Consider the following 27,528-nt stretch of genomic DNA (forward strand, 5'->3'; position numbering starts at 1 on the left):
GACTGAAGGACTGAAAGACTGAAAGGCTGAAAGACTGAAAACTGAAAGACTGTTAGACTGAAAAACTGAAAGACTGAAAGACCGAAGGACTAAGAGATTGAAAGACTGAAAGACTGAAAAACTGAAAGGCTGTAAGATTGAAAGACTGTGAGACTAAAAGATTGAATTACTGAAAGACTGAACAACTGAAGGACTGAAAGACTGAAAGACTGAGAGACTGAAAGATTGGAAGACTGAAAGACTGACAGACTGAAACACTGAAAGATTGAAAGATTGAAAAACTGAAAGAATGAAAGACTGAAAGATTGAAAGACTGAACGACTGAAAGATTGGAAGACTGAAAGGCAGGAAGACGGGAAGACTGAAAGACTGAAAGACAGTTGAAAAGATGAAAAGCTGAAAGACTGAAAGACTGAAAGACTGAAATACTGAAAGACTGAAACTCTGAAAGACTGGAAGGCATAAAGACGGGAAAACTGGAAGACTGGAAGTTTGGAAGACTGAAAGACTGAAAGTCTGAAAGACTGAAAGACTGAAAGACTGAAACACTGAAAGACTGATTTTCAAGTCGCAATTATATAAGCGAAAATAGTTGTCTTGTATTTTTACTGAAGGAAAATATCAGAAACAACATTATTTTACCCGTATCAACATTCGAGAGCATTTCAAACCGGTGTAACTCTGACTGAAACTCCACCACACAATTGCTTGACGGGAAGCTCCACCGTGAACTCCATTTAGGTTGCTAGAAAACAGGAAAAACATTACTTCATGGAAATTTGAAATTATTATTCTATCATACCTATAATTAAGTCCTTCGCAAACATGAAGCCACCAGCCTCTACTAATCTCGATTGTACAATTATTTGCTGACCTATTGTTATTCCTCCTGTCAAACGTGCTAAAACTCGTTCCCACGTTGTTACTCATAGAATCTCCGGCTGTGCCAGTGAATGCTCCCAACTTCCTCAATCTGTACAATTCCGATGAACTCCCAACAACGAAACCATCGTACGAAGCGTATTTCTGAATACCGAATTCGTTATCCAACTCGATACGCAGTTCATACTGTTGATTCGCCGTCAGCAAATGCAATTTCTCCAGTCCAATCCAGTAGTTACCGGTACATTGACCAAAACCTCTTTCGTAAGATTCCCAATTCTTCTCAAACGACAACGATCCATCAACTCGACTTTGAATTACCAACCAACCTCCTTCGGAGGTTTTCTGGTTGCAATACCCGATGAATGACTTCTGCTCCTTACCAGGCAGCTTCAGAAGATATTTACCAGATGGTAAATTATGCTGTTTTGCGTCGAAACACGATTCAAATGGTGGGCAATCGGTATCCTCTTCAATTGTGCTGGGATGTGAACAGTTCGTGCAGGACAACGGCGTGTGGCGGCGAAGGATGAACCACGAGCTCGCTCAACTCTACGGCGAACCCAGTATCGTGAAGGTAGCTAAAGCTGGAAGGATACGCTGGGCAGGGCATGTTGCAAGAATGCCGGACAACAACCCTGTAAAGATGGTGTTCGCCACGAATCCGGTCGGAACAAGAAGGCGTGGGGCGCAGCGAGCTAGGTGGATTGACCAGGTACACCAGGACCTGGAGAGCGTGGGTCACAGTCGAGGATGGAGAGAAGCGGCCATGAACCGAGGGAATTGGCGAAATATTGTTGGCGAGGCTTTATCAAGGTAATTGATGTAAAGCCAAATAAGTAAGTAAGTATGTGAACAGTTATGCGGGATATCGAATCTGTCTGGTCGCTCGGTGAACTGATCTGAACTGGTCAACTTCTCTAAAATCTTCTCGAGAGTTTGCTCGATCCGTCGCTGATTGCGATCGATGTCGGTTTTCATTTCCAGTAATTTCCGTTCCAAGTATTCCAATTTTATGCGAAGTTTTCCACTGTTACAGCTATCACTGGCAACAGAGGCTACTAAGGCAAGAAGGATAGCCATCTTTAAAAACTGAACGCCATACCTAGCAGCCATTTTTCACACCTCAAACGCTCTCTGAAAGCGCTGTCGAACGACTGCCGTTAGTGCCGTCTCAAAATCAATTTCAACCTTGTAGCATATATGCTGTTGGTTGCACCATACAAATTTTTACCGAGATCAATCTCTCTACGCAAATGAGGGATTATCATCGTTATTGCTGGTAAGAGAGCAGTCTTTTTCGATTACAGTTTTGCGCGAACACGTTATTTCCGGATCAACCCGAAAATAACCTCATCAAGTGTTACGAGTGTACGAGGCAAAAACTGAGATTAATTGAAGATGTTAACTAAGCAGTATTTTAATCCTTTAAATCATTCAGTGTTTCAGTTTTTCAGTCTTTCAGTCTTTCAGTCTTTTAGTCTTTCAGTCTTCCAGTCTTCCAGTCTTCCCGTCTTTCAGCCTTTCAGTCTTTCAGTCTTTCAGTTTTTTCTTCTTTAAGTCCTTCAGTTTTGCAGTATTTCAGTCTTCAGTCTTTTTGTCATTCAGTTTTCAGTCTTTTAGCTTTTCAGTCTTTCAGCCTATCAGTCTTCCAGCCCATCAGTCTTTCAGTCTTTCAGTTTTTCAGTCTTTCAGTCTTTAAGCCATTCAGCATTTCATTCAGCCTTTCAGCCTTTCTGCCTTTCAGTCTTTCAGTTTTTCAGTTTATCAGTCTTTCAATCTTTCAGTATTCAAGTCTTTTAGTCTTCCTGTCTTCCCGTCTTTCAGCTTTTCAGTCCTTCAGTTTTGCAGTATTTCAATCTTCCGTCTTTCAGTCTTTCAGGGTCTTTCAGAGTCATTCGGAATGTTCCAGAATATTTCAGAATCTTTTTGAATCTTTTAGAGTGTATCATAGTCTTTCAGCTTTATTCAGAGTAAGTCATTCTTTCAGAAATATAAGGATTTTTTTATATTTCAACTACGTTTATTTGGCCATCTCAGTCATTGGAAAAAAAAATAAAATAAAACGGTAAAAGGCCCAATAAAAGAGCTCAAACGTCGGACAAAACATACCGTTTGTTTTTTTTTCATTACTAAGAAAGCCAAATATACGTATTTCAATTCTCGAACATCCCAGTCGAATTCATCTACAAGGAGTTTTTGTAGTATTTTAGAGATATTTAAAGTTTTACAGAGTCCTCCAGATCTTTTCAGAATGTTTCAAAGTTTGTCATAGTTTTTCTTGGTCAGTATCCTTCAGAGTCTTTCAGAATCCTTTAGAGACTTTCAGCGTCTTTATGAACCTTCCTGAATCTTTCAGTCTTTCAGAATATTCTGGTATTTTTCTGAGTCCTTCAGAATCTTTTGGAATCTCTCTGAAATTCTCGGAGTTCGTCAGAAGCTTCCATAATCTTTCAGAGTCGTTTTGAGCCTTTTTCAATGTTCTCAGATTTTTTGAAATCTTTCAAGATTTATCAAAAACTTTAACATTTTCTCTGAGATTTCATAACTCTAAGAGTCTTTTAAGATCTTCAATCTTCTCTTTGAAGAAATTTCTGATGTCTTCCAGAAATCCATAATACGCAGTTGTTTAGAGTCTTTCAGAGTCTTTAGGGGTTTCAGATTTAGAGATTTTTGGAATCTTTGTGCGTCTTGAATCCTTCAGAGCATTTCACAGTCTTTTTAAAGCTCGTTGTGTGTTTGAGGGTCTCTTAGGTTTCTTTGAGTTTTTTTTTTCAGAAACTATTAACGCCTCTCTGCGTTTCATAAAGTCTTTCAAAATCTCTCAGATTCTTTCAGAATTTTTTTACAGAGTCTATCACAGTCACCAAGAGTCCTTAAAAGTTTTCGAAAACAATAAGAGATTTCATGAGTTTTTGAAATTTTTCAGACTTTTCTAGAGTATCGAAGAATCCTTTAAAGTCCTTTGGAAAAATTCGGAATTAGTTAATGTTTTCGTAGTTTCCAAAGTCTTCTAGAGTCTTCCGTAGTCATTCTGTACTGTTCAGAATCTTTCAAAGCCTTTTGAAGTCCTTCAAAGTATTTCAGAGTTTCCGTAGTTTTTCGGAGACTTTGTAATTTCGCAAGTCACTTTGAGTAATTTTTATTCATTGAGAATTTCCTACAGGCATCCATTCGTTAAAAGCCTTTCATAGTTTATCAAAGTGTCTCAAAGTCATTCAAAGTCTTTCAGCATTTTCAGCATCTTAAATTATTTTCCGAGTTTTTCTGGTCTACTTTTAGAGATTTCCAGGTTCTTTCAGAGTCACTCAAAGTAATTTTGGATTATTTTGCAGTTGTTCAGATTCTTTTGTTGTTTACAGAGTCCTACAGATTTTCAGTCGTGCACAGCAGAGTCCTTCAAAGTATTTGAGAGTCCTGCAGAATCATTTTCCTTTGTCTTCTTGTGTTTTGGTCTTCTGATCTTCTGGTCTTTTGGGGTCCTGGTCTTCTGGTCTTCTGATCTTCTGGTCTTTTGGTATCCTGGTCTTTAATTGAAGATGTTGACTAATCAGTATTTTAATCCTTTGAATCATTCAGTCTTTCAGTCTTTCAGTCTTTCAGTCTTTCAGTCTTTCAGTCTTTCAGTTTTTCAGCCTTTCAGTCTTTCAGTCTTTCAGTCTTTCAGTCTTTCAGTCTTTCAGTCTTTCAGTCTTTCAGTTTTTCAGCCTTTCAGTCTTCAGCCTTTGAGCCTTTCAGTCTTTCAGTTTATCAGGCTTTCAGTCTTTCAGTCTTCCAGTTTTTCATTTTTTCAGCCTTTCAGTCTTTCAGTTTATCAGGCTCTCAGTCTTTCAGTCTTTCAGTTTTTCAATTTTTTAACCTTTCAGTCTTCCAGTCTTCCAGTCTGCCAGTCTGCCAGTCTTCCCGTCTTTCTGCCTTTCAGTCTTTCAGTGTTTCAGTCTTTCAGTATTTCAGTCTTCCAGTCCTTCAATTTTGCAGTATTTCAGTCTTCAGTCTCTCAGCCTTCCAGTCTTTCAGCCTTTCAGTCTTTCAGCCTTTCCGTCTTCAGTCTTTTAGTCTTTCAATTTATCAGTCTTCCAGTCTTCCCGTCTTTCTGCCTTCTTGTTTTTCAGTCTTTCAGCCTTCCAGTATTTCAGTCTTTTAGTATTTCAGTCGTTTAGTGTTTCAGTCTTTAATCCATTCACTCTTTCAGTCCTTCAGTCTTTCAGTCTTTCAGCCTTCCAGTCTTTGAATTGTTTAGCCTTTCAGTCTTCAGCCTTTGAGCCTTTCAGTCTTTCAGTCTTTCAGTCTTCCAGTCTTTTAGTCTTTAGAATGTCTCTGAATCTGAAAAAAGATTCCAGAATCTTCCAGGCTGTTTCAAAGTCTTTCAGATTCTTTCAGAGTCCGTCATAGCCTCTCACAGTTTTGTAGCATTTCAATTTATATTTTCGAAATATTTCTAATATTAAAAAATTGAATTGGTTTCCAAAGTTTTACAGAGTTATTAAAATTCTTTCAGAATGATTTAAAGTTGTCTAGAGCTTTCAATAGTCTTATGGAGTCCTTCGGAGTTTTCTCGTTTTTTTTATGAGACTTTCAGAATCTTTCAGTCCTTTAAAGTTAGAATTTTTTAAAGAGCCTCTTGGTGTCTTTAAAAATGACTCAAAAACTTTTGAAATCTCTCGAGATTCATCGGAATCTTTAACACTCTTTCGGAGCTTAAATATTTACACGAGTCTTTCAAGATCTTCTATGAATTTTTACGAATCTCTGATGTGTTCCCGGTATTTCAATTTTTCAAAATCTCTCATATTCTTCCAGTCTTTTGTAGAATATATTGCGGTCGTTCAGCAAATGTAGCCGAATTTTCCAACATTCTTTCGGATTCTATTACAGTCGTCCAGAGTGCTTCATATTTTCCGGTATCATTAAGAGTTTTTTTTAGGCTTTACCAGACTTTTCAAGAGTATTTTCAGAATTATGTATAGTTCTTGTAGTTTTCCAGGGCTCTTCAGAATCTTTTGGAGTAATCCGAGAGAGTGTTCAGACTCTCTTGGAGTCTCTCGTTGCCTTTTGAAGTCTTTCAAAGTTTCGGTAGTTCATCAGAGATTTTGTTTTCGAGAATTTTTTATACCTTGAGAATTTTCTTCAGTCTTTCATAGTATTTTTAATCCCTTTTAATTTTATCAAAGTCGCTTAAAGCCTTTCAAAGTCTCTCAGAGTTTTATGCGTCTTTCAATTTTTTCAGAGGCTTTCAAGGTTCGTCTTCTGGTGTTCTTGTCTTCTGGTCTTCTAGTCTTCTGGTCTTCTGATCTTCTTGTTTTCTGGTTTGCTGTGCTTCTGGTCTTCTAGTCTTTTAGTGTTCTGGTCTTCTAGTCCTCTGGTCTTCTAGTCTTCTGATTTTCTGGTTTTCTGGTCTTTAAGTCTTCTGGTCTTTTGATCTTCTGGTCTTCTGATCTTCGGGTTTTCTGGTCTTCTAGTCTTTTAGCCTTCTGGTCTTCTGGTATTATTATGATATTCTTGTGTTCTGGTCTGCTGGTATTCTGGTCTTTTAGTCTTCTGGTATTTTCGTCCTCTGGTCTTCTGGCCTTCTGGTCTTCTAGTCTACTCGTCTTCTGCTCTTCTGGTCTTCTTGTTTTCTTGCCTTCTGGTATTCTGGTCTTCTGTAGGCGAATTCCGTCGCGTATTTTCTTCGAAGAAAAGAAAATTTTCTTGCTGGTGGATTATGGAAGAAAATTTCTTTTCATCGAAGAAAATGAGCGCCGGAATTCACCTGCCGATCTTGTGCTCTTCTGGTATTCTGGCATTCTGGTATTTTAGTCTTCTGTTCTTCTGATCTTCTGGCTTTCTAGTCTTCTGATCTTTTGGTCTTCTGAACTTCTAGTCCTCTGGTCTTCAAGTCGTCTGATCTTCTGGTCTTCTAGTCTTTTGATCGTCTAGTCTTTTGATCGTCTAGTCTTTTGGTCTTCTGGTTTTCTGATCTACTTGTTTTCTGCTCTTCTCGACTTCTGGTCTGGTCTTCTAGTCTTTTAGTCTTCTGGTCTTCTGGTTTTTTGATCTTCTGGTTTTCTGGTCTTCTGGTGTTCTGCTTTTCTTCTCTTTTGTTCTTCTGGTCTTCTGATCTTCTGGTCTTCTGGTCTTTTGGTCTTCTGGTCTTTTGGTCTTCTGGTCTTCTGGTCTTTTGGTCTTCTGCTCTTCTAGCCTTCTTGTTTTCTAGTGTTCTGGTCTTCTGATCTTCTTGTCTTTCGGTATTCTGGCATTCTCGTCTTCTAGTCTTTTGATCTTCTGGTCTTCTGGTATTCTGATATTCTAGTCTTCTGTTCTTCTGCTCTTCTGATTTTCTGGTCTTTTGATCGCCTAGTCTTCTGGTCTTCCGATCTACTTGTTTTCTGCTTTTCTCGACTTCTGGTTTTCTAGTCTGGTTCTCTAGTCCTTTAGTCCTCTGGACTTCTGGTCTTCTGGTCTTCTGCTCTTCTGGTCTTCTTGTTTTTTAGTTTCTGGTCTTCTGGTATTCTGGCCTTCTGCTTTTCTGGTTTTCTGGTCTTTGGTCTTCTAATCCTCTATTCTTTTAGTTTTTTGTCATTCTAGTTTCCTTGCATTCTGGTCTTTTGGTCTTCTGGTCTTGCGGTCTTCTGATATTCTGTTTTTTTTTTGTCTTCTGGTCTTTTAGTCTTCTGGTCTTCTGGTCTTCTGAGTTTCTGGTTTTCTAGTTTTCTGGTCTTTTCGTCTTTTGGTCTTCTGGTCTTCTTGTCTTCTGGCCTTCTGGTCTTTTGATCCTCTGGTTTTCTGGTCTTCGGATATTTTGGTCTTCCGGTCTTCTGGTCTTCTTTTCGGTTTGTCTTCCATTCTTTTCGTTTTTTGTCTTTTTATCTTCTTTTCTTTTCGTTTTATGTCTTTTTTCGATGGTCTGAGCATTTATTTTAATTATGCGAAATATTATTGTAGTTTAAATATACAATAAATCATAACTTTTATAGATTTGCCTTGATCCATATTCGTGCATAGGTATTCGTTGTACCTTAAGGAATTTTTTTCCTCTTAGTCATCTTAGTTTTTTTTTGTTTTCATATGAATTTATTTGTCTCTGAGAGGTGCCTTGATCTTGTGATGAATCGTTTTCCCCATTGTTTTTTTTTTTTTTTTTGATTAGATTTTCTTTGGTCTGTTCAGGTCTCCTTTAGTCCTGTTGTGTCTTTTAGAAAAATCTCCATGGATTCTCATGGTTCTATATGAATATTTATGTCTTTTTATACCATCTGTAGTTTTTTTTTTAATATTTTGTCCCCTCTATGTCATATATATATTTTTTTTATTAATGTTTCAAAGTTTTTGTTTGTTCATCAGTTTGTTTGTATCTTTACAAGTTGTTTTGAAATTATTCAATTCTATGGTCCTTTTAATTGGACTTTTATGTTTATGTGTTTTTATCTGTTCTATTATTTTTTTCTTGGATATTTATCCCTTTGTTCGCTTTACCATTTATTTATTTCTTAATTTTCTTATTTTCTACTTTCTTTAGCGCATATATAACTTTTCTATTTTTTCGTTTTGTTATATCTTATGTCCGTTGATTTTCATGTTTTGAGCATTAATATACTGAAAATGGTTTTATTATCTACATGCCTCACGTCATTTTGATATTTTCTTTCAATTTCATACATTTTTTTTTGTATTTATCACGCAAAATACTTTTGGTTTCAACGTATTTATCAGTAAATGCAAATCTGTGCTAAAAAGCGGTCCTCATTGGAGAAATCCCAAAGCAAAACAAACCACCCCAATAAAAACTGGGTCGATCTTTCCGTTTGCCAATTCCGGCTTCTCTCTCCTTTGTCTCCCTCCTGTCATCAACCGCGTGGGGGCGAATCCGCTCAATTTCCGCTCATTTCGCCCGGACTCCACATAAATATTTACCTTTGGAAACAATGCGAAACGTGCGAGTGCCCCTCTGTGCGCCTGTGCCGTATGCAACAGAGCTCCATAAACACACGCTTCCATCCGAGAGAGGGAGATTGCTTGGATCCGAAGACGGGAGATGAAATCGCCTTAAAGTAGTCCACTGCCATCACGGTGGCGTCAATCTGACTGCGAACGTCGGACGGAACGGTCGTTTTTCTTGCGGAGTTCCCCAATCGGAGCCAAAATATTGGTTTTTCTTTTGACACCTGGTCCAACAAAAGGGATTTTTAAATCCTTGGCAAGGCAAGCTCTGCCAGCGAAAGTTCCCACGGGTATTACGTAAAGCATAACGTGCGGCGGGCCAGAAGTGCGTTCGCGTTTGCAATCCCCTGCAACGTAGGTAACAGTGAAACGTACTTGAAACGCGGTTGAGTGCGACGATTCCCGCAGGACTTGAAGGCAACGCGAGAAAGTGTCGAGTCGTTGGCAGTGTTTCGTCGGTCGGTTATTCGGTCCGTCGGCATTTCGAGGCGAAGCCCAGTGAAAGTGAAGGAAGCAAAGTTGATTAAGTGATTTTCCTTTTGCGGTTCATTTGAGTTTTCGGTGATTGGCGATCTTGGTTCGGAGCCTTCCCAAAGGGGGTTGTCGGAGTTCAGCGCGAGGAAGTCAAGGGTGACACGTTTTACACGCTTGCTTGGATTGCGACAATAAGGAAACCGAAGGAAGAAGGCGGTGAAGTGCAAAGAGTGTGCTGTGTTTTGTTGGTGGTGCTGTGCGAGAAGTATAACTCGAAGGCGTAAGTCTATTTCCGGTCGAGCCCAAATGATGATGCTGATGGAGGTGATGTCGAGGATGAAGCACTTGGCGGCTCTCTGGGGACTGTTGCTGGTGCTGCTGGTTGGAACCGGAGTCGAATCTAGAGCGGTAAGTGATAAGGGAGGGGGCGGGAGCGAGATTTACAAACATTGAAACGCCGCTAAAGTTCATCCATAATGTATCGAAGAACCCACGTTGGTTGAGTTTGGCCGGTGCTTCGACGACTGCTCAGGTCGTTGGGCAGAGTTATCGAAAAGCATCCGATTGGAGATTTGGATTTGAATATTTCATTGGCCCAGTGGCTCCGTCCTTTATTGAGAACCCGAATGACCGTGTGTCAAAACGCGGGGCTGACGACGGCTCGGGCAGAAGCTGAGGTATTGATTTTCCATCGAGTGGAGGACCTTGGGATTGGAGAAAAAGCGTAGATGGCAAAAAAGGTATCCTTCTAGAGCTACACGGCTACATTGAATCGAATTGATGATGGCTGCGGTGAACGATTGATGGAATGTTTTTGTGCGCTTCCTTCGACGAAGGACGTGCCAGGTCCCGTGAGACTGCGGTCGATGCTGTTAGTTTTGAAGCAAAATTTACGAACGGTGTTCTATTGAGATTTGGCACGATGGACCTTCGGGGACATAGTGGCACAATTCACATTGACCATTTAATGGCTTCTGAAGGTTGTTCATATGATCTTGTCTTAACCGAGTGACTAATAAGTATCAACTCAGTCGAAGTATCATTCAAAATAATATATAGTCAATTATCCATAACTCAATATTGAAGGGACCATCGTGTTAGAGAGGTATCAAGTTATGGGACATTTCAAGGGACCTTCGAGATAGCCCCGGTAAACGAACTATCGTTTTGTCTCAATTTTCGAACATGACTCATATTCAGAACAGAGTCGATTTCATTGGTTAGTACGATTTTTTTTTAATGTTCATCTTTTATGAGGTGGACTTGAATTGTAAAATAATTGATCATTCTGTAAAGAAATTTGTATGTTTTACTTTAAAAATCTTTATTTTTAATCTGATAGCTCAGAATATGAGTCGGAATTTAAAACAAAACGGTATAACTATGCATCTAGTACTCGATATTTATGAAGAATTTTCCTTAATCAATGGTAAGTTCACGAATTGCCTTGTTTGGTGGCGTTAGTGCTTTCAACGTGTTTTTGAACCTTAAATTAAAATCAATAAATTATGTATTCTCACACATCCTTTAAAAAACATTTGTTCTGGCATGGATGTATGTAATCTGTGGTAAAGATTTCTTTCGATATCGCGTTTTTGAGATATTGGCAGTGGAAAATGGTTTATATACATCGAATCTAGTCAACATACACGTTTAATAGCATGTTTCCTAACCTACAGCAGAAATCATTTCTCACGTGCTAAAAATAAGAAAAAACAAAGTTAATAATTATTTCGAATAACTGTTATTGTTTCGACACTTAAAATGTAATTTTGTGAAGAAAAAAATGTATTCAGCCATATAAAAGAACCGGCGAGTTTTGTATGCGGGCTGCATGTTACAAAAAATGATTTTGTACTTCAGGTTGATCGTATAATTATAGGAATAAAACCCTCAAATAAAATTTATATTCAGTATTGAATGTTTAGTAGATGGTTTTGGTTGGTTTGACTTTATTAACGAGATTTTTAGCCCTAGGCTAGTTCATCTCGGGACCAACGGCTTTACTTCCCTTCCGAAGGAAGTCGTCACTATAACTTTTTACGTCATAAGTGACTATGTCGGGGATGGGATTCGATCCCAGGTTCTCGGCGTGAGAGGCGAGTGTTCTAACCACTACACCAGGTCCGTCCCCGTTTAGTAGATGCAACTACCAAATATAGGGTAAATAGGTTTAACGCACCCCATCCGGACAATACGCCCTCGTTCAATAACCAAGGATCCCGTAATGATTGCAGAATATAATCGATTTTAAACGTGATTTTAGTCTAATTTATGACCTTGACAACTTTTGTGCACTTTAAATTATTCTTGAAAATGCGGAATTTCCATGTAACTTCTGGTGTTTTTAATGGAATTTTCGCACTTCTAGCAAAGCTACAAACTTCCACCAAATCCGGCTATCCGGGGTAGCACATGGGGTTTAAGCTCTGTGGTAGTACGGTCTCTTACTCAACGTTTAAACACAAATCAGAGTTATACCTAGAATTTGTTCTACTTACACTAAATTTGTTCTTGAACTAGTTTTCCTTAAGCTAACTTAACTAGAAGCATATTTGTTAGCTGAAGAATGCATTAATATAATACAACTATTTACAGCTTCGAGCTAACTTTCAAGCAAAAATCGAGTTTGCTTCGGAGAATCCGAATACTTCAGAAACAATAACAAAATCAAAGTAAATTTTCACCAGCATTTTTTTCAGTTTTAATGATACTTTTAGTAAAAACAATGTTTTACAAAATCCTGGATAAATCGTGAAGCGGCAGACGGCGGAAGCTAAATATTTTTCTAGGAATAGTCAAGAACATTAGTTTAATTGCCGAGAAGAAAGAAAAGTGTGGAAAATACAGATCGATTAGATTTCAATGCATTCAAATGCAAAAATCATATATAATCTTGACGTGTTATTTTCAAGAAGTCATCACTAAACTAATGTTTCAATAACCATTCAAACAAAATGTAATGTAAAACGTTCTATATGTGTATTCACACCTTTCGATTTTTAATAAGAGAATAATGATGTGTTCAATTAAAGTCATATTATACGATGCAAATAAAAAAAAAGTCTGTATTTTGAGAACTTCATATTCTTTTTCCTAATCTGATTGTTGTCTAGATCTGAAAGCGGATTTAATGATTAATCTCGTATTTAAAATTACAAACTGAAAGAATTTTTTAGTCGGTCTTAAAATTGTTCTAGCAAAAAAGCTCCACATGGCCCCACTTTTCTTTCTTCGCAACAATTCAACACAGAGGGTAAGGGATGGTACACAAATTATGTCACGCTAAATTTCAACTCTTTCGACTCCCTCCCCCCCCCTTTGTCACACTTTTTGTATGAGTCCTCCGATTTTTTTTGTAAGGCTTGTCACGCTTGGCTCGACCCCCTCCCCCCCTTGGAGCGTGACGTAATTTGTGCATGACCCCTAAGTGTTTTTAGAAGAAATGTCGAAAATGTCTCAATAAACAACTTTGCAGAAGGAAATTCTTTGCTTGGATGCTCCTTTCAAAAGATAAAATTGTTCTAGATTAGTTTTGACTTATCTAGATAAAACACGAACGAGTCAAAATGTAGTACATTTTTTTCCAAAATACTTTGTCGAAGACATCAAACCTCTAGAATGCATATCCAGAGTACTAGAGGTTTTAGCCGTCGAAAACTGCGATCTGCCCCAGTGTGCGCCACCTTTCTTTTGCTTGAGCTACAAGCCCGATATCCCCCTGGAACTACTTCATGGTATGCTACGCCATTTCGTCACATCTTGCTCTATTCGATCTGGATGCAATTTGTTTTTTCAACGCCACTCACATTTTGGGGCCGGCCACACGCATGGGCCATGTGAGACGTTATTCGATAGATGCTACTGCGTTTGTTGATACACTTGGCTCCATTACCATGCTCGTCATGCTCTACGGGCGGACCAGTTGGATGCCGTGGTCGGTCTTGCAATTCCGGTTGAGGAATGACTTCCGGTTCGCAAGCGCCCCGACGACCATTTGCAGAGGGTTCGTTGTGATCGATACTACTTGACGTAGTTCCCGACGGTGAAGCTAGCCTACTCCGATGGAGAGCACCTTGACGGAGGAATATCTCTTGAAACCGGTACCGTGGTGAATCGAAATCCGGACGGTACCAATATCCGGACACTCTGATAATTTCTATCTATTAAAAGTAAAATTGAATGGTTATATGTTTGAATTTACATATAACTTACACTCTTAACACTGCTGATCATTTCACTATTATATTTAATCTAGTTACCATTGCCAAATAATTAATAAAAACGAAAACAAAAATGTTCCACCGGTTAGACGTCATTACCTTGCGAGTTTAAGTTCAACTTCACCAAACGGCGACGAATGCATCACAACATTTAGTGAACAAAAACGGGCTCAAATTATATTGTTTGATCAGTTTTTCCAACATGAAAGTGAAAGCGACGACTATTCGAGGATTTGGTTACTTCGTGGCCTTAAAATATGGAGCAAATAAGCATTTCAAGTGGTGAATAAATACTGTCCGGAATTACAGGCAAGTGGCTTCAAATCCGGACACCGTTTTATCATGCATGTTTATTGTTCAAGCACTTTATTTAATAATGACAATCAATATTATATAACATAATATAACATAACATTATTACCAAGTGCCCAGAATGCCATTTGAACACCTGAAAATGATCGATTTGAATCATCAGTGCAACTGTTCGAATCCACCACAGTGCCAAATCGGATATCTTTAGCATCAGGTGAGGTAAGCAAAGCTAAAATATATGTATGTTTCATTCAATAATGTGCTCCATTATGCTCGTTCAAGCCTAAAGTTCATACGGATAAGGTATTTAATCGATAAAAGCTATTCTTTTTAAATTATTGTACGAATTTTTCGTGGAACGTGCAGCTGTCCGGATTTTGATTCGAAAGTGTCCGGATTTAAATACAAGATTTGCTTCTGGTGTCCGGATTTAAGGACAAGACATATCTCATTATATCAGCGATTTTCATGTTATAATTGTTAATTTGAACGTAAAATTTACCACTAGTACCCAGATCTAATATGAAACTGTCTGTAAGACAATTAAACTTAAACTCAACTCGAAGGGAACTTATTCAAAACTGGGTTTGAACATTGGCCCTTGCTTAAGCGTCCGGATATTGATTCATCACGGTAACGTTACGCGTTGTTCATACTCCGTTGTTGGCTGGTACATTGCCTAAGTCAGCCCAGAGATTTCGGTTGGAGGATGGCTGGGATGGACGACCATTTGCCGATTCTGTCTACTTATCTAGTCCCCGGCGGAGGATCTAGTCTATTCCGAGTTGATGGTGATCGGCCAAGTGCCAGGGTCGGTTCTGAAAATTCGATTGGAGAGTGATTTCCGGTTTGCGGGCGCCTCGACGCTCATTATGAATCCTACATTACGCTCGTTCTACTCGGTCAAGTCCCCGACGGAGGATCTAGCTCACTCCGATCGCGCCCGTTGGTCTTCTCTCTTCAACAGACTGACTTGTCGAATGCCGAAATCGGCCTAACGAGTCTGGTGGGAGGTTGGCTTCCGGTTCATTTTTGCCCCGACGACGTCAAGCGCTGCTCTCTGGTCTCGTTTCGCTGCTCTGCTTGCCAGTTGCGCTGTAGGGCAGACATTATTTGCAATACTACACACTTAAATTATTTCACCGACCTCAGTAAAATTGTTCGCCGAGAACCCAACAGCTGAGAGCTCGTTAAATTTTAACGCCGAATCTCGGTACTTATTTTACCGAGATTTCGGCAATACAAATTTTTTGCCGAGATCTCGGCGAACGTTCCCGAGATTCGGTAAACGTTTAGCGAGATCTCGGTAAAAGTTTTACCGAGAATCGTCAAATTATTACCGAGATATCAGCTGTTGGGTTCTAGGCGAAACCGTTTAAGTGCGTATGCACTAAGATCGCGATCGCTTATCATTCCGTGTACCGTAATCCGGGGGCAAATTGATTACTGGGGCGAATTTGATCAGCTCGGTACCAAGAAATATTTCCTCCCAAGGATGCTGAAGGTTTCGTTGGCACCACAGATGTTCCATGTTTTCTAGTTTATAGATGTCTAATGATGTGTTTGAACTATTTCATTTTTATTAGGTTCAGTTCTGCACAGAAATATGATGTAAGCAATACAGTTGGAAATGTCGGTGCTAAACAAACAACTGGAGCTGCGCCTACATGTGAACTTTGAGTGTTTAAAATGTCGTGTAAGCTCAAGTATGAACTACTGAACTCATTTTTGATATCATACAGCATATCAAGTATAGTTTTTTTTGCTCAAAAACCCGTTTATTCTCAAATAATGTGCCTATTTCACAGGAAATTGCCTACATTTAGGCGTATTACGCAGATATTCTTAGTTTAATTTTGCAATAAAATGATCAAATACTTAAGTTTTAAAAATTTTGACATCATTATCAGATTCAGGAGACCCAAATTTAGTAGATGGGGAATTTTTTTATTCTTAAACCTGCTTTGTTATATCAATTTCGCCCCAGTGTGTCATTTTTAATTTTTTGGTATTAAAACTATTTTTATGATATGTTACATATTATTACATGAAAAGTCGATTACAGAACCTGATAACGATCAATGGAGTACTGATTTTGTCGAAATTCATTTGACAATATATGATTTCCGAAGGATAACACTACAAAAAGTTGTAAAATAGTGATCAATTTGCCCCCGGATTACGGTACCACTCTTTCTACGCTAAAGTACTCGCCAAAGCAGCCGTCACCTTCCTCTCTCGGAGGCATCCCATTCTTGTTGCCACTTAGCCAGCGAACGAATTCTCCCCAACTTTCTCGCCTGCCTCGGTTTCTTTTCGCTGATGGCAGTCGATGTCTTCGGACAGGATGGTGCAGATCGGGATCATTCCAGCGATTACACATGTTAGTCCTGTACGCGCTCACCACTCGCATGGTGATGAGTCGGAACTCTATGTTTAACTTCTCCCGATTCTGCTTGGTCGGTAGCACCGCGCCCCAGGCTGGAACACCGCATCTTAGTAGCGATGCTGATACGCCAGTCAGCAGACGCCTCTTACTACTTATAAGACCACCATTGTTGGGCATAATTTTTGTGAGCGCATTGCTCGCCTTCGCTGCCTTCTCGCATGCATGATCGACGGAACTGTTGAAGTTCAACCGATCGTCTAGCATTACGTCCAAGTGTTTCAGCGTTGGCTGTGAGGCTATGGCATGTCTCCACAGTGATCTCGCACAGTGATTGCAACGCAAAAAAAAACTTGGTCCATGTGTTGTACAGGAACTTATGAGTAGTGTGATGAAAAAAGTTTGTGCATTTTGATATGGAATAGAAATTGAATAAAACAAACATGGGAACATATTCATAACATGTTTTATTTTACTCTCTGAAAGTTTGGAGATAATTGATTGAACATGCGAATTTTGCCAAATATTTGTGTATGTCGCAATTTTATTCTGTACACCCTTTATATTGTACCAAAATTGGCTGAAATAAACATCAATTTTGATTTCCAGGTGTTTTTAATGACAAACGACAAGAAATATCCAGCAATTGTGATTGAAAATGCTGTTGAAAGTTACCCCACAAGAGTAGTAATAGTAGTTTACGCAACAAGTTGCAGAACGTTGAGTTCAACAGCACGGGTCGGCTAGGCTTGCTGAGTTGGGTACTTACGACAAGTGCTGTAACATCAAGGTCTGCAACGAGTTGCGTAAAGCAATTTTTGCAATTTCGATGATATCAATTTGATGATATCAGAAATTATTTCGGGATGCATTCACCATTATTTGGCAAATTCTTAAAATAGTTGTGTAATGATTCATTACGTAGCTCAAAACAGTTGCGAAATGAAAAAGCGTTGCGTAATAGTAATTACACAACTGATTTCAGTTACGTTATGACTATTACAAAACTGTATGATACAGTGCAGGAAAGTAGGTCGTTTTATGGCAGCTTGGCGTGATGAAAAACAGCATCTTAAGCGCCGTTCACAAATTACGTAGTGCTCTTGGGGGAGGGGGAAGTAGGCTCAAGCGTTACGACTCATACAAAAAATAAAAATAATCTTACAAAAAGCATTCCGTTGTGGGAATAGGTGTTTGGAAATTAACAATTTTAGCGTTACGTAATAAATGAACGCAGCCTTACGATGAGAAATTCAAAAAAAAATATTTCTGATTTTTAGCTGTTAAAACCTGAAATTGAGAAATCTTCTGTATAGTCCCTTTGTACTTTATCAACCCTTCTACTAACAACATCATTTTGTTCACCACGAAATATATTTAATTCGCAATTATTTTTTGGTTTCCGTTATTTTAAACCACTTTTACTAGTAACTCTTATTGTTTTATAATCTGTGTTGAAATTGATCAATGAATGAAATTGTGCAATTCACAATAAATCTTAAGTAGCATGCACACTCTGAGTAACCTATTAGGAATCACCAGGAGTATTAACTACCCTCCATAAAAAAGTTGTTCATGAGCGACTTGTGATATATAATACAACCAATTTCATTATTTCGTTTTTGTTTTGAGCTGACGTTGTCAAAATAAAATTATATGTAATTTGTTAAACAATACATCGTTTAAGCTTTATTATAAAAAGTAAGCATTGGTAATGCTGTACATTTATCATTATACTTTCTAATGATGTATTGGTAAACATGTGACATGAAAGTTTCTTAGGCCGCCATCTTTTGCGCTATTTAAATTTGTATAATTTGTATTAAACAAGAAGGGTTTCGTTCTACTTCGTCGTAAAATGGCACTTCGTCGTATCAAACTTAAAATGTTTCAGTACGGTGGATCTTCCAACTTACCTGCAACATAGATTCATTTTCCAAGTGTATTTTTGTTAAAGCTGTCATGGTTTGTACACTTGTACACCAAAAATGCAAAAAAAAACTACTGTATTTCGTTAAATAACTTCAGTTCAATCATTCATTTTTCATTGTTTTTCACCGGAATCGCATGGACGAACACGATTTGAGAGAAATTCTTAGCGATCGACACCAGTCACACCACTTTATGAAACAAGGTTCTTCCCGCCCCCTGTGTGACTTAATTCGCTGGGCACTTATTTTCACTATGGAAAACCTTCGTACTTCTTCACTGAAGGATTTCATTCCAATCACACGTCGTAAAAGCTCTCTAATTCACGAAATTTTGTGAAATTTCCGCAACAACCGCGTATAATTGAGAATGTAAACAAGGTTCAATCCGTCGTACTGAGCGCATCAATGTGTGCACAATGCTCAGTGTAGACAACGGTTCCTTTGATTGTGTTGTTTTCGCTGCACTATGAGCAGCTGTCATGATTGATCGGTCGAAAGGAATTGTATTTATATGTTTGAGCTAAATTTTGATGACGAACAATGAATTTTAAAGGAGGAAATTGATATATTTCATCATGTTGAAGGAATGGAGGGAGATGCCTGTAAATCTATATATTCTAGTAAACCATTTTATAAAAGCGTTTATATGTTGTATGTTGACCATTCACTTTATCACAATGGTGAGATGAGTTTGAAAACTGATTTTGACAGAAATGAAAACGATACGACAAATAGAGAAAACTGCAGGCAATATTTTCATTATATTATTTCCAAAGACCAAGATGTATCAAAATCTTATTGTACAATGTAAAAGCCGTTTTGGGAAAGAATTGTTTTTACATCGGTTTGTATCAACATCATTTACTGCAATAATGGGAAAATTGCAGGTTCTCACTGATCAATGCTTAACACGATGGATACTAGCACGTCACCTTACTTCTAAAGATTTAATCATGAATTCCACAAAGAATTCCAACACGAGTTCATTCAGAGTTTCTATCAGAAGGATGTTCATATAGGGATTTCAGCAAGAGTTCTTCTGGAGATTTCATCAAGTATTCTTTCAAGGATTCCTTCTGGAATTCCTTCAGGGATTGCACTAGGAACTCATCTAGAAATTCCATCAGGAGTTCCTCTAACAATTCCATAAAAGTTTAAGTATTTTAGAGATTCCATTTGGTATTTCTTCAGGGTTTCTATCAGAAGTTCCTCTAGTTATACTATTAGGAGTTCTTCTCGAAATTTCATAAGGAGTTCCTTCAAGAATATCTTTAGAAATTTCTTCAAGGATTCCATCAGATGTTCCTCCAGAGATTTCATCAGGGATTTCTATAGGGAATCTATCAGGAGTACCTTTAGGGCTTCCATCAGAGATTTTCTGGGGATTTCGTCAGGAGTTCCTTGAGGAATTACAGGGATATCATAGGGAATTTCTCTTGGGATTATATAAGAAGTTTCACTAGGAATCTTATCAGGAATTCCTCCAGGGATTTCATCAGGAGTTCTTCTAGAGAATCTTCAGGATTTCTACAAGGATTTCATCAGGAGTTCCTCCAGGGATGCCATCAAGATTTTTTTCATGGATTCCACCTTGAATTCTTCCAAAAATTCTATCAGTAGTTCCTCCAGAGATTCTATCTGGAATTCCATCAGAACTCCTTCTGAGGATATCATAAGGAGTTCTCTTAGGGATTCTATCAGGAGTTCCATCAGGAATTCCTCAGGGATTCCAACAGGATTTCCTTCAGAGATTGCACCTGGAACTCCTCAAGGGATTTCATCAGTAGTACCTCTTGCAATTTAACCAGAAACTCCTCCAAGGATTCCATTAGGAGTTTCTTCAGAGATTCTACCTGGAATTCATACAGGAATTCTATCAAGAATGTCTCTAATGATTCTATCAGGAATTTCTCCAGGGATTACATCAGAAGTTCTTCCAACGATTCCATCAGTAGTTTCTCTGGGGATATCATTAGGAGTTCTTCAATACATTTCATTGGGAATTTCTGCAGGGACGAAGTTCTTCCAAAGATTCTATTCGAAATACTTCTAAGATTTCATTAAAAAACCCTCCTAGAATTCCATCATTCTGTCAGGGATTCTATCGTGAATTATTTTAAAGGTTCCTTCAGAATTTTCTCTAGGGTTATTGTGGGTTCCATCAGGCTATTTATTACGGATTCCTCCCAGAATTATTAAGGGATTCTATCAGTATTCTCTTCCATGGGTTTCTCTAGGAAATGCTCAAGAGGTTCCTCCAGGAATTCTTCAAATGAAGTCCTCTCAGAATTCCTTAAGGGATTTCTCCCAGAATTTCCGAAGGGATTTTTCCCGGGATAGATCAAGGGATGCCTCCCGAAACTCCCTAAGGAATTAATCCTAAAAAAAATCCTCCCGGAATATCTGCTAGAATTTTCTCGAGGGTTATTAAGAATTTCTCCTGGGATTTTACTAGAAATTTCTAGTTCGAATTTCAGCACCGGAATTAGTTAAGGTGAAGATAAATCGAAGCCAAACCTCAAATTTTCAAGAGCACGAATTAAGAGAACTAAACATCCGTTTAAGCTGAAAACTTAATTGATTGGTCACTAGCTGGTTGTGACCAATCGATTAAGTTTTCAGCTCGAACGGGTGTTCGGTTCTCCAGATTTGTGCTCTTGAAGATTTGAGGTTTGGATTCGATTCATTTTCACTTTAAGAGATTCCGGAATTTCTTAAAGGATTCCTTCTGGAATTCATTAAGTGATTCCTCCCGGAACCAATTCCGGAAATCCTTAAGAGATTCCTCTGTTTTTTTTCAAGGAATTTCTCGCGGAATATCTCCTGAGATTCTTGAGGGTTTTAAGGAATTCCTCCAGCAATTTTACAAGAAATTTACAAGAGGAATTTCATCAGCCTTTTTTTTAAGCATTTCAGTAATTTTAGAATTTACCAGTGACTCTATCAGGAGTTTTTCCTGGTGTTCAAAACAGGAATTCCTCTAAGAATTCCTTCAGTGTTTCCACGAGGAATTCGTTTAATAATTCCGCTAGGATTTCCTCTGAAGATTTCAACAAAAAATCCCCCACATATATCCTCCAGGGATTCTTCTAAAGATTCCAACAAGAAGTTTCTCCATGGATCTATCTGGAATTCACCCAGGTAATTCTCCAGGATTTCCATCAGGAAAACCTTCAAGGATTCCAGCTGGAAGTCTCATAGAGATACCACCATTATTTTTTTTTTTCAGAAACTCCACCATTATTTTTGCGGTGATTTTACCGGGAATTGAAAAAAAAATCTTTTGGAGGTTCTTCCAAAATATTCTGGAAAAAATACTCCCAGATTTCCGTTAAGATGAACTGTAAGGATCCCTTTAGGATTTTTTTTTTTTTGAATTTGACCATGATTTCCTATAAAGATTCCACCAGTAGTTCCTTCAGAGATTTCACCAGTATTTTCTCTAATTATTTCATCAATAACTTTTCGAGAGAGAGGAGTTTTTAAAGGAATTTCACTAGGAGTTTCTCTAGGGTCAACAATGGGAATATTACCAGAGTTTCACTAGAATTTTCACCAGATAAAATCTATCAGACTTTTGCCAGAAGTTCTTCCATAAAACACTTTGAAGGTTTAACTTCGATTTCCCTTCAGGGTTATCAGAAATTCCTCCAAGAAGTTAACTGATATTTACTCAGAGGTTTAAACAAAGCATTTCTCTCAATGCCTTCAGGTTGAATCCATAAAGAAACACCTGGAAAATTTTTGTTTTAAAAATTTCTGGAGAAATCCATGGATCAATTAATCGAAAAATCCTTAGATGAATCACCGAAGAAATCACTGGGGAAATTCCTTAAAATATTTCTGGAAGAACTTTCAGCAATCCCTGAAGGAGTCTCTAAAGGATTTTCCAAGATAATTCCTGGTGGATTCCTTGGTAAAAAATCCTTCAAGGAACACTGGAAGGAAATGATGGATAAATTCTTCAAGAAATCCTTGGAGAAATTTCTGGTAGATTCTTAAAATAATTCCTTCAGAATTCCAATTGTCCCGTGGGGTCCTTTCAGAGATTCAAAAAGAATCTTTGAAGAAAACACTGGTGGAATTTGTAAAATAATTTATTAAAGATTTCAAAGGATAACCCTTTTGAATCTCTAAAAAAATTGCAAGCGAAATCTCTAAAGGAATTCCTGGTGATAGTAGTAAGTTTTGATGAATTCTTCTCGTGGAATCCCTGAAGGCTTCCTGGTGGAATCCTTGGAGGAGTTCTTGGTGAAATCCCTGAATAAACTCTTTGATATGAACCCTTGGAAAAATTCTGGGTAGAACCATGGTAAGAGTTCCTGGAGTAAACCTTCACGTGTATTTCTGCAGAAATTTTTAGAGATATTCTATGAACGATTTTCTGAGAGAATCTTTGGAGTAATTACTAAAATAATCACTGGAAGATTTTTGATTGAAGAAATTTGTAGTTTAAACTCTTGGTGGAACTTTTTGTGGAATTCCTGTAGTAACTTCTTGATGGGGATTTCTTGAGCAATCTTTTTAAGAATTTCTAGAGAAATTCCTGGTGGAATCAAAGGAGAAAACCTGATAGAATCTGATAAGAAGTTCTTGAAGTTCTGCTGGAGGAATTCGTAAATAAATCTTTGGAGGATTTTTGGTGGAATTCTTGAAGGAAGCATTGGTGAATCACTGAAGTTATTCCTCGTGAAGTGTTTTTAAATCACTGGGGGAATCTGTAGAAACAATACTAGGTAGAATCGCAAAATAAAGTCCTGGTGGAAGTTCTGAAGCATCTCCTTGTGTAATTTAAAGAGAAACACTATTAGGAAGCCTTGGAAAAAGTCCTGGTTAAATGCTTGGGGTAATTTCTGGTGATGTATTCCTTGAGGAATCCCTTGAGAAGTATCTGAAAGAGTTCGTGATGTGATTCTTGGGTAATGCGTAATGGAATCTTTGGAATTAACTTCTAAAGGAATCTTTGAAGAAATTGTTATGGCAATCACTGGAGGAATTTTTTGAGGCAGTCTTGGAGTAAGCTCTGAAGAAATTATTTGAGTATTTTTTGGATTGATCTTCGAAGGCATCAGTGGAGGAAATCCTGAATAATTTGCAGAACCTTTGAAGGAATCTCTCGAAGAATACCACCTGAAGGTATGCCTGAAGGATTTTACCCGGAGGAATTTCTGGTTGAATCTGTGGATAAATTTCTAGAGGAATTATTGATAAAGTTTCTGGTAGAATACCAGGAAGAATTTTTGGTGGTACCCTAGTATAACTCATGGGTTCTTGGATAAACTTCAAAGTCTAATAACAAGAAGAATCCACTAAAAGATTCTGGATAGAATGTGTGAAAAAAATCTCATAGCCATACCCATGTCGATGACTGCTCAGAATAATCACAGATAGACCACTTCCAAAGTTGCTTTGCTTGAATCAGCAAGGAAACGAACTCCGATGCATTCAGCATGGATTTCCTCTACGGTCGCGGAAATTACCACCAAGCTAATGAAGGCCCTGTTTCTAAGGACACACTCATGATTTTTGAAGCCTTTTATAAGAATCTACAAAGTCAGCTCACTTTCCACATCAATGATTTCAATTTTCATTTTGGAAATTATGCCTATCTTCCAGTGTGTCAATTTTCAAAAATAGATAACACAGCACTAATTATACATGATTTATAGTCCTCTAATTTTGAATCACTGATTATGTCAAACGTCCATTATGCCTAACGTATTTATGCTTAACGTCATGCACACAACAAAATCAACTCTCTGCTGCACAAAAAGTATTGTTTGGTGTTACTTGGGTTCTGCGTTCATGGGTCCTTCAGTGGCGTAGGGATAACGCGCTCTATATAATGAACAGGGAGTCGATTCTCACCGAAGAATACTTGTTACTTTTTTTTCCAAATATCACTTCAATTTGTCCATTTAATCCAATTCAAGATAATTACACTTTAAATCCCTTCAGATGACTTAAAGTCTCTTGGTAAATCTCTCAAAAAATTGAATTGTTCAAGGATCTTTCAGTTGTGTCGTCATAAGTACAACAAATTTGCCTCGTCTCTCCAAGATGTTTGAAAAGTCATTTAATTCTGACACAGTCGTTATATTTTTGTTATGGCTAGTATTTCGTTTGATGATAAGGATGTGTTGAAATGACAATTGATGCCCAGAAGTAACCAAATGCCTGAAGATAACTGGAATTGCAATACATTAATTCTTTTCCCGAAACTATAATTAACATTAACCGGGATTAACATAGACACAGCTGCTGGCGTTCGACGCTGAGCCTTAATCCAATTATTAATTTTAATTAACCTCGCATACCATCCGAGACGATAAATCAAAGCGCATGGCTGTGGCTTTCCTTGCCGGATTGGATCCGGGACGCCACTTCCTGCATGACCTCCAGTGCATCCAATCATCCATCCCCTAGAAAGGCTCATTTCCTTCCGTATCAGCTTCGCCACAATCCAGTGGTGGCGGTTGTTGTTATTACCGTAGGATACAGAAGAGGTGCTGAGCTACACAAAAGTATCCGAACCATAATGGTCCTCTACAGGAGCAGGCAACGGGACCACCACAACTACTAGTCCATATATGAAGGATACGCAAACGCCGACCCGAGGTAATATCCTTCAAGCACCAGGTGTAATTAATTAATGGAACGTGTTGAAATATTTTACACTAATGATTTTCCCCGGCACACGACCCGACGTGCATTCCGACAATTGCGACGGATGGACTAACCGTGATGTTGGAAGAATCCATGCGGGAGCAATTAAGCCGGAAGAATGGCATCGATTCTGGGCCATAAATTTGAACGATTTTTCCCGCTATCGAACGCACACTAATACCACACTGCTGGTTTGACGTATAAGTGTCCAATGTGTGTAGAAAACACTATAAAATATGGGACAGTTATGCGTAGAATGGTAATAGAAAGCTTGTACAGCTTAACATGTGTAGATAATCCTGGAAAGAACGTATGTGTGTCCTGAATGATATGGTAGTCAAAAATTAAATGGCTGAATTGACACTGACTCGTATACGGCTCGTTTGATCAGTCCAACCAATCAATCAGAAGTAAAACTTCTCTAGTTTTTTCACCAAAACCGAAATCGCTCAGCGAGGTGATGTTAACCAAAGATGCAAAAGTACTTGTTGAGCAACAATTCGCTACGATGAATCTGCGCCGAATGGATGAGTCTTCTCCACTGGCCTCGTACGGGTTCTCTGTTGAATATTATCTTTGCTTGTCGTTCTTCCAGCATACGGGCAACGTGACCAGCCCAACGCAGCCTCCCGTGTTTCATGCGCTTGACAATATCCACCTCTTTATACACTTGGTACAACTCGTGATTCATGCGACGCCGCCAGATGCCGTTTTTAATCATTCAAACACCCCGAAAGCTCTCCGGTCTTCAATGTCCATATAGGACAACCGGAAGGATCAGTCTTGTCTTGTATAACGCGAGCTTTGTTTTCGTTTGCAGGCTACGGGACTTCAGCTGGTTACGGAGCCCGTAGAAAGCCCGCCTCGCAGCTGCAATACGTCTTTTCACCTCGCGGGTAACATCATTATCGCATATCAATAGTGTTCCAAGACACACAAATTCTTCCATCACTTCAAACTTTTTATCACCTAGTACCATTTCCAAGGCTGGTAGCGAGTCACTTTTTAGTGACTTGGTCACTTTTTTTTAAGCCAGTCACTTTAAAGTCTTTTTTTAAAGCCATTTTTACTAAAGCCACTTTTTTTTCGTCAAAAAGTCACTTTTTTCAACTATTTTGAGCTAAACTTTTGAAAATTGAGCCGGCCTTTTTGAATTTTGCCTAAATTTTAAGTTATGTCATCATCAGAACAACTTCATGTTAGTATCAATATATTGATTCATGATTTCCTTGTGAAAAAAGCTTGGGAAAAAGGTAATTCTCGCTATACGACACCGACAAAAGACACTTTACGACACTCGTAGAATTAACCCAACAGAGTTTATTATTTATTTAGTTGGTGTTACATCAATTAATTTGATAAAACCTCTTTAACGATGTTACGCCCAGGGCAGGCAATTGTCAGATTCGTCACAGTGCGATGATGAAATAAAAAAAGACATCGTCATCCAGTATAATAACTCTGGCAGGTCGTAGTCTCGTCATCGACGAAAGAATGCACGACGAACGTCAATCCAAAACCGTCAACGAACAACTTTGTCTTCATTCCGTTCGCTCCCCTTTCTCAAACGAAGGAGGCGTTTATTGTATATGCACAAAACGGCGAATGCCATCCCAGAATTGCTTGTATTGGCGATTTAAACCGTACTACTCAAGCTTCAACAATAGCTCTGTTGGTAAGCGCGTGACGTTGACGATTCAGAGATCGTTTGTTCAATTCCAGACACAATTTGTTTTTTTTCTTTTTGTTTTATTTTTTTTTTTCAAAAAAGGCTCATAATCTATCGACGCCACGGTTCATATTTTAAGTCGGCTCAGAGCTCCCGAACGAAGATTCGACCATAACGAAGGAGGCTTATTTGTTCGTCATGACGCCGAGCCTTTGTGGTGGACCACTGCAGCAAATCGTCATCCAACGCTGGTTGAGTGACGATAACGATTCTTATTTTAGTTTCGTCGACAACTTTTTCCATTTGACGGTGACGATTGTCTACCCTGGTTACGCCAATTTACTCGGTCCATGACTGAGACCCTTCGACTTCGATTTTGGCCCCCGCTCTCCAGATCTTATTTCACCTGGTCAAGCCACCTTGCTCGCTGTGCTCCACGCCTTCTTGGGCTAACTGGATTCGACGCGAACACCATCTTTGCAGGATTGTTGCGCGGTAGTCTAGCAACATGCCCTGCCCAGCGCACTCTTCCGGCTTTCGCAACCTTCTGGATACTGGGATGGCCGTAAATCCTAGCGAGCTCGTGGTTCATTCTCCGCCGCCACACACCGTTCTACTGTACTCCGCCAAAGATCGTCCTAAGCACCCTTCGTTCGAACACTGCAAGTGGTTGCAGGTCCTCTTCCAGCATGGTACATGCTTCATGTCCATAGATGACTACCGGTCTTATGAGCGTTTTGTACATCATGCATTTGAGCAATTCCACCGAACATGACGAATTTTCTTTTAAATTTAATTTTTGTATTTTTTGAATCGCCTGAAAATTTGCATACAGATTCTTTATGACCAAAAATGCCATTTTGCACCTTCAGACCGCCATTTTTAACCTCGCCTTATTTTTGAGAAGGGCGTATCGGAAAATGCATAGCAAATCTTAAAAAAACTGTAACTCAAAAACGGTTTGTCCGATCGATTTTAGATCTTCTACAAAGTTGTAGGTATTGCTTAGGACTATATGGAAAAAAAATATGCACGGTAAAAATAAGTTACAGATTATTTTTTATT

General features: G+C 38.6%; 1 protein-coding gene across 1 annotated transcript in view; it reads left to right on the forward strand.

Moving 5' to 3' along the window:
• The first annotated feature begins 8,921 nt into the window (after window positions 1–8,921).
• The window catches only part of LOC5568402 (putative epidermal cell surface receptor), a 666,851-nt gene continuing 648,244 nt past the window's right edge, over window positions 8,922–27,528 (forward strand). The window contains exon 1 of the mRNA XM_021849817.1: window positions 8,922–9,684. Coding sequence (XP_021705509.1) covers window positions 9,583–9,684 — 102 coding nt within the window. The 5' untranslated portion in view covers window positions 8,922–9,582. The remainder of the gene's footprint in view (window positions 9,685–27,528) is intronic.

The sequence above is a fragment of the Aedes aegypti genome, chromosome 1, assembly GCF_002204515.2.
Source record: "Aedes aegypti strain LVP_AGWG chromosome 1, AaegL5.0 Primary Assembly, whole genome shotgun sequence".
Lineage (NCBI taxonomy): Eukaryota > Metazoa > Arthropoda > Insecta > Diptera > Culicidae > Aedes > Aedes aegypti.